This window comes from Dermacentor albipictus, chromosome 8 (assembly GCF_038994185.2).
Source record: "Dermacentor albipictus isolate Rhodes 1998 colony chromosome 8, USDA_Dalb.pri_finalv2, whole genome shotgun sequence".
NCBI lineage: Eukaryota > Metazoa > Arthropoda > Arachnida > Ixodida > Ixodidae > Dermacentor > Dermacentor albipictus.
In genome coordinates this window covers 100,982,398-100,995,460 of record NC_091828.1, presented here as the reverse complement: position 1 = coordinate 100,995,460, position 13,063 = coordinate 100,982,398, and the positions used below count along the sequence as shown (strand labels likewise).

The 13,063-nt window shown below is 45.1% G+C and overlaps 1 protein-coding gene across 2 annotated transcripts in view; it reads left to right on the top strand.

Moving 5' to 3' along the window:
• Ntan1 (N-terminal amidohydrolase 1) overlaps nucleotides 1-10,217 on the top strand; it is a 28,001-nt gene extending 17,784 nt beyond the window's left edge. For both annotated transcript variants that reach the window (XM_065446410.2, XM_065446409.2), the window contains exons 10-11: nucleotides 1,651-1,764; nucleotides 4,037-10,217. In XM_065446410.2, coding sequence (XP_065302482.1) covers nucleotides 1,651-1,764; nucleotides 4,037-4,207 — 285 coding nt within the window. In that variant the 3' untranslated portion in view covers nucleotides 4,208-10,217. The remainder of the gene's footprint in view (nucleotides 1-1,650; nucleotides 1,765-4,036) is intronic.
• Nucleotides 10,218-13,063: the final 2,846 nt, after the last annotated feature.

The following is a 13,063-nucleotide window of genomic DNA, read 5'->3' as shown; positions in this document are numbered from 1 at the left end:
GTGCTTTAATTGTCATGTTGTTTTTGTTGTCAGGCTGTCTCCACATTCTCATCTTCACCCTTGGCATGTCACCTCTCTTGACCTTGACTACCACTGGGTAGTGAAACTCGTGCCCCTGCAGCTGGGATCCGAACACACTAACAACATTAATGCGCAACTTTGGTACCTTTGGCTATGGTGGTCGTGTTGTGATGAGGACGAAATGCAAAAACGCTCGTCAACCGTGCATTGGGTGCACGTTAGAGAATCCCAGGTGTTCAAAATTAACTCGAAGTCCCCCAGTACGGCGTGCCTCGAAATCATGTTGTAGTTCTGGCCCGTAAAACTCCAAAATTTAATTAATTTAATTTTAGCTTTTGAGCTTGTAAATCTTGTGCGCGATTTTGTGTGCTACTTAGACCGAGAGCAGCGGTGTTGTTGCATGTATTTCGGAGGCCAAAGTGGGCGAAACTTCAGTTGCCGAAGGCAGTGTTGTGCGCATTGCAGGAAAGTTGTTCACAAGAAGATGTAGTAGGAATTAGTTGTTTGTCAAAATAAAATAAAGGAAAAGGAAGGAAGGAAAATTACTGCCGACCCCACTGTAATGGCGCATTCACACCGGCGGTTGATAGAGGCTTGCGCAATGGACTGCGAGTGGCGACCAAGGTTTTAACTCACGGTGACCAATGTTCACACCAGCAATAATAAAGTTGACACTCACTCACTCACACCAGCAAGTGTGACCTGCCATTGCTGCACCGAAAGGTCTTGCGACTAATGCCGTTCATGTCTGCTCGCACCGCCGTCGCTACGGAAAATAAGTGCCAACACGTGCAGATGTCCTCCTCCTGCGCTGCTGATTGGTTCAGCAGCAGACGCACGACTGAAAAATCTAACCGAGAGCAACTGACTGGAAACAGTCGTGTTTCAAACAAAGCAACCGTTGGTGTTCGGTCGCATTGTAACCGACTTATTCACATGATTTCAGGGATTCGTACATGTGATTGAGCCTTATTTAGCATAGGCTGCGTACACCTAAATGGCGATCAGCAGTAGGACAGTAAACGGACAGGTGCAGATGAATGCTTGCTGGCCTCACAGTAAGTAACTTTACAACCATAGGAATCGCTGAAATCTGCTGATACCCGACTTCTGCATAGGAATTTCGCTACTTCCTTTGACCATGGAAGCAGCACTGGAATGACTTGGAGTCAGTGGTGCAACTCTGGTAGTGTCACGGGCTTGTTGGTGTCCTGTCTTGGAATTGTGGTGCACTATAAGCAGAATATCAACACAAGAGGAGGACGCGTACTCAAATGCGCACAGTGCCTACTCCATTGTTCTTTGAATACTGAATGAACATTTTTTCATTTTTTTATTCATTCTAAAAGGTGCCGCTGCTATTCTAAAGGGCCCTCGGTCCAGGGCTCCACTGGTGAACTTTTCCAGGTAATTCTGGATGCAGTCATCAGGATAGCATTAGTTGTTCCAGGTTTTAGCCAGGATGAGTCAGTTTTGTTTGGGCTGCACAAGCCTTTTAAGCTGGGATTTTGCAAGCTTTTGAGATTTGACATGTGAACGGACTGCTTTGGCTTCAAGTCGTAGTGTTCCCTTCGTAACCATGGTTTCGGGACGTGCAGAGAAACCTTACCGAGCCGAATGGCATTGCAGATGTGCGACATCTACGACTGCTCATTAGGAATGATGCGCATCGGCCCCTTCAACTATGAGCCAATGCGAGGAGTCGACCTGTGGCTGTCACAAAATGACGACTTCATTCTGCAGGTACGATTCGTCTTTCTTGCACCATCTTTTAATGCCCGTGAGAACAGCTTGTCGCCACTGCCGCTTTGTTAAAGAGAGAAAAAACTGTCATCCACCCATCAGTACTAGCATAATGATACAAAGGAAAACCAATGGGTTTTTCAGAAAGCTTCACACTGGGAGAGAAGTTCGTTTTAGTGAAGGAATTGATCTTAGTACCAGTGCCTTTCTGGTGTGGTCGCTCCACCGTCTGACCCAGCCAGGATGCTTGCAGATCACAGAGCGAGGGCGAAATACCTTATTTATTTGAATCTAGGCCGGCTACCGAAATCTGGAAGGTAAAAAAAAAGAGAAAAGGTTGCCTTCATTCCACTCTATGACAGTGTATATGCAACGAAGCTGTTGCTGGCATTAGGCAAGCACATCCGATGTTAGGTGACGTTACACAAGAACCACCACCACAAGCTACGTGTGTCACGTGCACACACACACACACTTGTGTGGAAGTGCAGCATACACCTTCATTCTTTTAGGCCCTCTACCGTGCGCAATTACATTATTTAACTAAATGAATGTTTAAAAGTAAATTGTGTCAGAAAATGCGTAAAGTACGACTTACACACAAGCTGCAGACGTGATAGATTTGGATTGTTTTTCGAATATATGAGATAACTTATATCTGTTAAGTGGAAGCTGAAAGAACAAGTACTTTTCCGGCTACTTAAAGCTCGTCTGAGTGGTCGCAGCCGTTAGCGGGCAGTACCGTTAGCACCGCATACATCCTCATTAACACAGCATACTTCCTCGGGCCTTCTGCCTAGCGCAAGTGCGTTATTCAACTAATTGAATTTCTCAAAGTAAAATGCAGCAGAACATTTATTAAGTACGACTTGCACACAGCCTGCAGACATGGCAGCATTGGATTGTAATTTGAATATACAAGAAAACGTAATTTTGTTACGCGAAATCAGACACAAAGCCTTCCACCTCTCATTTGTTTTTGTGTGAGCGCACGCAGACATGAAAAATCACTACCAACTAGACGCTAAAAGCTTTGCTGTAAAAGAAATCTTTCCTTGAATGGAACGAAGAAAGCCATTTGGCTGTGAAAAGAACATGCCGCATCGTCAAGCTGTTGCACTTTTGGCATGGTTGCATTATTGGATTGGCTGGAATTTCACCCCATGCCGCATGACCCAGTTCACTATATACTGGAAAACCCCGTTAATTTGGATTTCACGGGACCCCAAAAAAATGTCTGAATTAACCGAATGTCATTATCGAGGGTATCAAGAAAACAGTAAGCAAATGCATACTACGTCAACACGCTTTTATTTACTGAATGAATAAGAAAATCCTGTTTCTATTTTGCACAAAAGCAGTGCAGAAGTTTCAGTTCTCATCTCGTCATCTCGTGGCTGATTAGCGCTCGCAGCAGCCAAGGCCTCGCGACTTCCTTCACAGCGCAGCCGCGGTGTGCGTCTTAATCTGAGATGCTTTTCACTACAGTGCGCACATCCTAATGATTTTTTCGCCAGTGTCACCAGGTCGCCACCCATCGCGATGTAGATGTTGCTCTTCATCCTCGGTAGCTTCACACTGAGTAAAAATGAAACTACTGTTTGCCGCAACTGCCGCGGATGAAACCGCAGCCGCTATCAATGCGATCACGTATGGCAACTAGGCAGTCGTGAAGGCACGTGGCCCAATGTGGTGCTAAGCATGGCAGTAAATGTAAGAAGAAAGGCTTTAAAGGCACAAATAGGCACGGCGCAGTCTGGTGTTGCTATCATTCACATACTATTTTTACTGACGACTACGGCGATGCGAACTTTGCCACTTCGTTTCTGTGGATGCTGACGCCGTTTTTGCTCTTTTGCATCGCAAGTTTGTGGCTCGCCGAGCTCTGAGAGTTGTCCGAATTCACTGATGTACGGCCGAATGCGTCTGAATTAACGGGAGTTTCATTGCATTTAATAATGCATACGCCTGGCGGGGCCAGAAAACGAGTCCGAATTATCCAATTTTCTGTATTAACGAGGCTCGAGTTAATGAGGTTTGACTGTATATCTGACTAAAGTGAAGAAAAGTAGCGGCCTAGATTCAAGTAAATGTGGTTATCGATGACCCCAAGCATGGGGAAACTTAGTTAGCATATTGGTTTCCTTTTCTGGTTTCACGCTCCATTCTGAAGCACGTGAAATTTCGTAAAATCCTTGTCTAGAGGAAAATGCATGTTTGAATCGAGCAACTGTGGTATATATGGCTGCACCTGCTTGCGCTGTTGATGCAGCACCTGTCAACGTCGCCCGAGGTGGAGTCACCCATGTTTGTGATGCAAGTGCGAGCTGCCCTGAAGTACATCCAGCAGCACCCGTTCCCGGGCGTCACCGTGTTCCCTGACAATCGACCACACTACTTCCGCAAGGACGAGGGCGGCGCCTGGATCCCATTCTGCTATTGAACGGCGTTTTGGCGCAGTGTTGGCTGTTGTAGAAAATGCACCTCGCTTTTTTATGTGCACTTTCACCCGGTTGTTGCTGGACGTCTTTCGTTGCAAGCATCGATTAGTATTACGGTGGAGTGGTTCGTGCTTCCACGGCCGAGTGTGGTTGGCCTCGAGAGATCTTGTTTCCAGTGCTCAAATTTTAAGTGGTGTTGTGCGGTGAGAGTGGCGGCCAAATTAGCGCTCCAGATTTGAATACTCCATTTAGAATGGTGTAAGTTCATGCCTTGAATCTCTTGTTGTGCTGCACTGATGGTATGACTGTCACAGTAGCATTTTAGATGGGACCCAGGAATCTCTGTTCACGGTTGTTCCGAGAAGTTTGGTTCTGCTTGTTGAGAGCCCAAATGGTTTAATACTATTTCCCGCAAAGGAGGGTTAGTGAGTGCAATGAGCTGCTGCGTGCTTAGTTTCTTTAATCACGTTGCACGCATTAGCTGAAGGTCATGTGAAAGCCCACCATGTGGAAATGGCATTACTTGCCTGACCACGTCATTCTTGCCGTCAGGTGGCTGTGGTGGTGCAGGTTATAGCCCCCCCCCCCCCCCGTCCTGGTGGCAAATGCTGCAATTTTGTCAGAAGTGGCTAACGCTTCCGCACGATTCTGTGGGGAAGGGAAACCTCGGCAAAGGCGACAGTGTTGCCGGTGACCCAATGGGTGGTGCCATATTTACATGAGAGAGAGAGAGAGAAAAAAATGGCTGCCTTTTACGAAATTACGAGTTGGAGAGCGAGTCAAGTTGTATGCGAGGCAGCTTATGAGTGCAGTTACAGTTGGCGATCTTATTATTCTGAGCTTTTTAGTTACGCAGGGATGTTAACCCGTGCGCTTGTAAGCTTATGTTAACACTGAAGCCAATTCATTTGGTCTAATGGTTTTAATTTGAGTACAATGTTGTGTCTGTATATCACAGTGTTCAAGGTTCAGTATTTTTAAAAGCACAACTTTAAGGGCATGTATAGCCCTCAGACCTAAGTCCTTGTTCCCTTAAGGTCTTGATTTGGTTTTCATTGAGCAGCAAATTGTTGTGTGGTAAGCGTGTACTGCACATTAGAGTGTAAGCCTCTTTTTTTTATTGTTATTATTTCTTTTTCTCTGGAATGGTTGCTGTTAACATCACATTTTGAATGTTGTGTCAATTAGATATTATCATTCCATAATATGCTTGTGTGTTTCGATGCTTCTCAAGCCACGGACAGAGAGATTGTTAATGCAAGAAGTATGCAACTCGCAACAACGCATGCAGTGAAGCACACCCTCTGCAGCAGTGTTCACTTCCCAGAAGCAAAGTGACAACACAGGAGCCAGTGTGAACTTAAATTATATTTGAGTAGTGATGGTGTCTGAGCTATGTATTTTTGCTAGTAGGTGGCTGGCATGATTGATCTTGTTTGTATGACTCGAGAGTACGGGACCTTGAGGCCACAAGTTCAAAACCCGGCCACAGAAGCCAAGTTATGATGGGGTCTGGTGCAATACTTTTGATGCGCTACCCCTACAGTTAGTTTTTAAGAATGGGATCAAAGAGGAAACTTTTTTTTCTTTTTGAGCCAATGCCACCTTCAATTTGAAAGGCACGGTAAATATTTCCCTGCAACCTCCACATTGTTCACATAAATTTTGGCCTGTGTGGCGAAGGTCTAGGAAAAATATCTTTGTCACGGATTCCATGCTCTTGAAATTCTTACAGCCCACTGTGCTTCTGTGTATTTGCATGTTGTAAAAGTCCAGGTGATCAAAATTAGTTCATAGACCTCCACTATGGTGTCTCTCGTAGCCTACCCTGCTTCCTTTGGAAGGTTGAACTCGACAATTGAGGTGGGGTATCTGTGTGTTCGTGTTTCAATAGGGATATGCTAAATTCTGCAAGCAGGCTTTCCCACACACCTAGTTTGACCTGACCATGATGGTCGATATCGGGTCAGAATTGTAAGGTGCCAACATGCGGGCTGCTGACACGATTTCTGCTGCGTTCCCTCCCTTGCACCATCCAGGCTTTGCAAAATGTGTGTCTCAGGTTTAGCAGTGCTGCTAGCTGGAAATGGCCATCTTGGTTAGGGCAATTTAGCTGTGTTGAAAAGCCTGCTTACGAAATTTCACATATAACCCTATTGGGAATGGCAGCAAGTTATCTTGGGCCAGAATGTGAGGTCAGGGCCCATATTCTGAAACGTTCGCCTTCCGCGAAACTATCGCCTTGGCCACGCCTCCACCAACGGCGTGCCTTGATTGGCTGTTTTAACGAAACCGGATGATAAGCAATGCCATCAAGTAGTTCCGGCGTACGTCACTTTAACGTCATGGTGTCGATGGGTGCTCTCGCCATAAATTGAATAAACGAACACGTCCTTTGGCGTCTTTTGGCGTTTGGTTGGTGGTTGAGTGTACTAGAGATACGATAGGTGGTAAGTTATAGTAGTCTTCTTGGTGGTGTCTTGCACGCGTTTTGCGGCGATATTTGTTGATTCATTTAAAATAAAACATTTTACACTTCTTTATTCAACTTATTTTACCTAAAGCGACCATAACCGACCGTAGTCAGTGCGCAGAACCCGTACTGCGGCCACTGCACTCGAAAACAACACACCTGAACTGCTCTGCACTCGCACGGTGCACCCTCTCATGCTATGTGAAGCGTTTGACGGCGCGTGTGGGTAGTGCACGTTGTCGTCACGGGTAAGCAGTCGCTTGATTTATTGAACGTGAGTTTCGTGGTGGAGAAACTTTTGCGGAAGGCGAATGTTTCAGAATTCGGCCCCAGAGTAAAAGGTGGAAAGAAAATGTTGGGCTACCTAGTAGGAGCCATCTTGGTAAGCGGTGCTGCAAACTATGGAGAAGAAAAAAAGAAAGGCAGTGACGCGTTAGTTGTTGATTCTTCTAAGTGTATTATTTGATTGCGATAACACTTATATGGACACTCCAGGTGCACTTCTGCCGTCGGCATTGCTGTGATGTTCCGTGTGAAGTCCAAGGGTGATAAAATCGTCACCCTATGCCATATGCCGCATGTGTGAGCGAATGTGTGCGTGGGTAAGCCGGCGATTGTGGCTCAATCTTGCACTCACAAAGAAGGAATGCTGAGAAGAAGCACGCCGGCTTCTGTCGTGCGCAAGGCTCCATGGGGAGGGTAGGAAGTGGCGGAGTGTTCTACTTCAGGCAGCCCAGGCTGCTGTATCTTGAAAGCTATCTGTGATGCGTGCAGAGTCCGTGCTACGCTGTGTTTTCGTGTCTTAGTTCGCCTCGATGCGAGCAGCAGCATGGAGGTCATTTCGCTCGCTGCTGCTGTGCTTGCTCCCTGCAGCATTTGACAGCGAGCTTCCGCAGTCGTCGAGTGAGATGTGTTCATGTTTGCTTGTGCACCTGCGACACTATGCTTGTTAATTTAGTTAGCATGCCTTCATTTACAAGTTTATGTGGCCGATAAAACTACTATCCTTATTTTGTGTAGCTGTCCACTAATTTGCTATCACAATAGATACTTTGCCTTTTGAACGAAACTGCATCTTTTAAAAAATGTTTGTTATTTCTCTACGTCAGCTGTCGTTGATATTTAAGAAATAACAAGAGCCAGCTCAGCATTAGTCGACAAATGGCTGTTCTGAGAGCTATGGGAAATTGAGAAAGAGGCGTTGTGTCTTGTTCAGCCGAACCTTTGGTCTTGTCCGTGACACATAAAAAGTTTGTCTTGTTGTTATGTCAGGAAAAAATTGCAGTTTCGCCCAAAAGGCAGAGCATTGGTTGGGATGGCTAATATTAGACAGCTAAAGAAAGCGAAGGAAGCGTACAATGTAAACTGCTGTAAACATTCGCTTACTAACTAAATTAAGAGGCATGGTGTCACGTGCGTACAGGCAAACATGGACACATCTCACTTGATGACGATGGATTCTCGCCGCCACAACACTGGTGCGTTGAAGAGTGGCAGCAGTGGCAAATTAATTCCCTTTTGTGCTGCGTCAATGCGAGCTAGGCGTGTGAAAACACAGCGCACATTAAGGCCCACAGATTACCTCCAATGTAGGGCGCATGCGGCCATGCTTAGCAGAACCATCCGTAGCTGTGGACAAAGTTAAAGATGAGATGCACGCTAAGCAGAATTCTTTATTGGGCTTGTTGAACAAACGTGACAGAAGTAGCTCAAAGAAATTTGGGGAAAACAATGGGAGAGAGGTGACAGGACAGAGCGCACTGCCCTGTCACCTCACTTGGAATTTGTTTTTTTTTTTTTCGATACTTCCATCATATCTGTACTTTCGTGTATCGTCTCCATTTCCATGGGCAGTTTCTTTCTGCATTAGAACAGACACCTGAAGTACCAACTCGCATAGTTGTTGGTGCGACTCCTTTTGTGTTGCTTTAGTTAATAGGGGGGATAGCAGTGACATACTGTAAAATGTAGACATGTGCACTGGGGCTGGTGGTGCCGCCCAGCAGAGCTACACCTATTAACTAGGGTTGCGCAGAACTTTTACCACAGTGACCCAACTATATTCCATTTATGTGCTGGGGTGAATGTATTGGCAGCCACATAATAATGGCATCTTTGTACGTTTGCTCTTTCCAAAGAAAACAGTAAAGTGACGCACTTGAGTTTTCAGCATGTTAAGGTTGACATGGCGCTGTTGCCACCAGTACTTCTGTTCCCAGGTACTTCGTCTGCTCTTGCAGCATAGCTCTATAGTAAGAACGTTTTCATTGCATTTAAGCCTCTCGCTGGTTTCATGAGCTGCTATGCATTGGTGACTGTCTTTATGCTTACCAAAGCTCTTTTCCGTGGCCTGTCTGCATCCAAATGTGGCGAAGTATCATGTTTGCTCATGACCATTCCCATTGTTTAGTGCAGTTTGGTGTCGTGCTTCTGTTTTATGAATATTTGTGTTCATGACTTCATAGAGTCATGAAAATCACCCATCACCAGTGGATCAAATTACCTTTTTTTAAACGTCATTGTTTCACATACTTGTAGTGTAGTTTATGTTCGGTGAGCTTTCTTTTGTGTGTGGTGGAAGAGATGTGTCGGTGGATCATTGTCTTATATATAGTTGTGCTGCTCATTTTCATCTGGAATGGTGGGTCTATAGTGCTTCCGTGTTAAACAGTATTCTTGCCTCAGTGTCCTCTTGCATTGGTCATAATGAAATCAACAGTTTGCGCACTTCCCAGTGAAAAACTTGACTGAAACCTGTAATGAGCACTGTAGTGGTCTAAAATTTTTGTATGCCAAGTTGTTAACTGCGAACTGATCATTTCTTTCTTTGCATACCCTTAGCTTCCCAAGTTTAACACTGGCCAGCTAGCTTGGTGTTCTGCATCTTGTTTTAAGTTTGTAAGTCTCATAACTTGAGCGACTATTCTTCGAGTATTTACACAAAATATTTAACCATCAATTTGAAGCAGCGGTGCCTACGGTTTGACCCATTTTGCATTATACATTTATTTTTGTTGTGTTCAGGCACATAAGACACCTGTGACTATTCTCGTATTGTATTAATTCTGAGAGTGATCATTGCCGTAATTATGACATGACGAGCAGGTCTGATGATGTAATGTCAGTACTTTACTTTCTGCTAGTGCTTACGCTCAACGATGTCAACATTTACACGTTGTACATGAACTTTAAATGTGTCACTATGCACTCGTGCTGCTGCGTTACATACTCGCCGTGACTGTTGTGCTTTAAACATTCACCTCATATATGTGCCTTAGCTGCGGCAAATTATGTTATACTTGTACTGTAGCGCACATTAAGGGAAGTGGCGTCTCTATAACTGTGTCTCTGTTTTAGTCTTATATTTAGACGAGTTACACAGAGCTCGATTGAAGCCGGTGGGTTTGTCGGGGCCTGCAATCGTTTTCGCTCTCATCTGTGTTGGTGCTTTTTGGTGCAATGATGAAATCACATGCAAGATGTTACTATAACATTACTTTTTTTTTTTTACACAATAAAGTTCCTTTACATTTTTCTGACCTCCGTGCCTGTAGCATTGCCTTCATTTGGATGTTTACACACACTGTGTTCGCTTTCGGACATCTTGCTCTGTGGTGGTCCAATTGGGCCTTTTGCTAACTGTACTTGCCCATGCCTCGCTGCGCCCACCCAAATGCCACCTGAACCAACTGTGCCGAAGTGTGCGATTTCCACCTGCTACACAATAGGACATTTTTAGCATAAATTGTCTTTGGTCTGGCAACTAGCACCAGCTGAAGCCAATTCAATGCAGTTCTGTTGGTCGACTTGCCAGCCTTGTTTTACAGAAAAGTTAGGTGTGCAGAAACGAGCACAAGAAGAGGGAAACGAACAACTCAAACATCAGTTTCCTTGTGTCTGTGTTTGCGCACCTAACCTTTTTCCGATGCAAGCCTCTACCAGCTATGTTCTGTTTCGGTAGTTCCGTGCAGCACTGTGGAAGCTACGGGCTTCTTTGACCAATCAGAGGGGCGAACATGTCTCAAAGGTGCCCCTCCCTGCCCTGTTGGCATCTAACACCGAAACTGTGCAGCGAGATCATCTATTGTGACAGCATCAGTAGAAAGTTCGTTCCGCATTCGCTCTGACACTAAAAAGGCGTGTGTCATCAAGATATTCCGAGATACGGTTGCAGAGATGGCAGAAGTGGAGGGTTCAGAAGGGGCACTTGGCCGGCGTGTGTGTTGCACTGCATGGTGCCGCCACCTCTTGTCCCTCTCGTCACATCCTCTTGTACACGATGCGCTCACTGACATTCGTAAGTGCAGCCGTTTTCCCAATTAGAATTCATGCACGTTTACCACACTCCCTCCGGACTGTTCCAAGCACGTTCAACACTGACTTTTTGTTCCTTTTGCATCAAAGAGCAGCTTGAAACGATACCGCACAATCAAGTCTGTGTGTACCATTTTTGCAAAGGACGAAATGCTGCCCAGAAGGGGGAGTCCTCCGCGGTGTGGTTGTGCTGACTACACGTATGAATTTAGTTACTGTCAAAGTAATTGTTTGTACTTTTAAATACAAATTATTCTCTATATGGCTGCATTGCATTAATTTCATTTGTTCTTGGCACATTTTCGTTCGAATAAGTGGAGAACTCTATTTTCTGTAACATAGAGCCTCAATGAATGTTTAATTAAAAAGCAAAGCAACATTCTGAAGTAAACTGCCCAGCGACCTGCAGAGAAGTTTTAAACACTTGCCGACAAGGCCACTTGTCAAGGCCATTTAGTCGTCCAACGGGTTTCAAACTGAAGCGCTACATCTTGCTGCTTGAGAATCTGTGCTCGTGGGTCGCGTAGCCTTGGCTCTGTGGCATGGAAATGCCGAAATGAAGTACAACGCAACTTTCTGTCGTTCTTGTTTTGTAGTCTTCCTGCATATTTCTAGGCAGCAGCACATCCGTTAAGCGTTGTTGCAGTCTTCTAACGATGTAGCTGGAGAAATGAACAAATGTTGGTAGTCTTATTACTACACATGTGCCTAAACAAACTGTAAGCGTTGGATTCGCGCGATGTTGCATGCGGCCCAGATCTAGCTTTATTAGCACCGTGGATTCAGGACTGTCATTGAATAATGTTTTCGTAGCAATGTGCTCTTCACTGGTACATATTACAGGGGTCCGTCCGCGTGCACACCTCTGTCAAACTTGAGCCGTGTGATTAGACCAATGAAAGCCGGGCCCCGGTCACATATTTTGAATTCTGCTATCAGCGCGCATGTGGTCACTTCACCGGACCGCCGCCGGCCATTCCTCTTGCGCTTGTCAGTGTCGGGGGAGCACGCACCCGTTGCAGTGAAGGGCCACACCCTTTGCTTTCGGCATGGCGTGTGTTCAAGGCGAGTCGACGACAGGCGTTTCTTTTCAACTATTTTCAGCTTTTATCCTGAGGAACCTTTAAGACTTCGGCTGTTTGTATAATTATTATTCCCTTCCTGGCAGATTAGTGCTGAGTACACGTCTCGTTACTTTAGGCAAGTGTCTTATAGGCGTTTCAATGTGGCAGATGGGCTTTAATCCCTTCAAAGCAATGCACAAGAGGTGTATTGCGGTGAAGCATACCAGTAGTGGCGTTGGAGGTCTACCGCACCTTCTCGTATAGGTTTATTATTTGCTTGCGCCAATGGTGCTGTCATCTGATATATTTCTGACTTTCCAACCATGCTAGACATGAAATAGTTGACGATCTCATATGTGAGGTGTTTGTAGAAAGTTCTTGCATGGAGTCAACATTCTGCAAACTTAATGAAACTCACGAAGAGATTGAAATTTCTGAATTCCTCTCGCAGCTGTGTGGTTTTCATGATTTTGAATATGCAAGATGTGTGGTGAAACTAAATTTTCGATGGATGCATTTAAGGAATCAAACTGGCAACTCTGTGCTGAGAAGTGGGATGATTATTCTAGCTTTGTCACTGTGAAATGTTGCTCTTGTTATTGACTTTGCCAACTTTTTATGTAGCCACAGCACACCAATTTCGTCAGTAACGTAGGCAGATCAATACAAAACAATGCAAATGGTCTGGATCAGATTCTGAAAACACGTTTCAGGATGTCAACAGGCGTCAGTCACAGCTGATATGACAAGTGCTCGTTCAATTAGGGCGATAAAGCTGTGTTCACACACTAAAGCAAATTGTGATCGCAGCTTGCAGATTGTGTATCAAGAGATAATATGTGCGTTGCCTGTTCCTGCTGTGTTCACAAGGACCCTGTGAAATGATTCACGATATGACCAAAAGCCAAATCATTGCTGGGCTCATCAGCGAGAAATACTGAGGTACTGCTGGCAAAATGCCTTAGTCTGGCGGCAGCCATGTTCAGTCTAGTTCAATTTGTTCATTG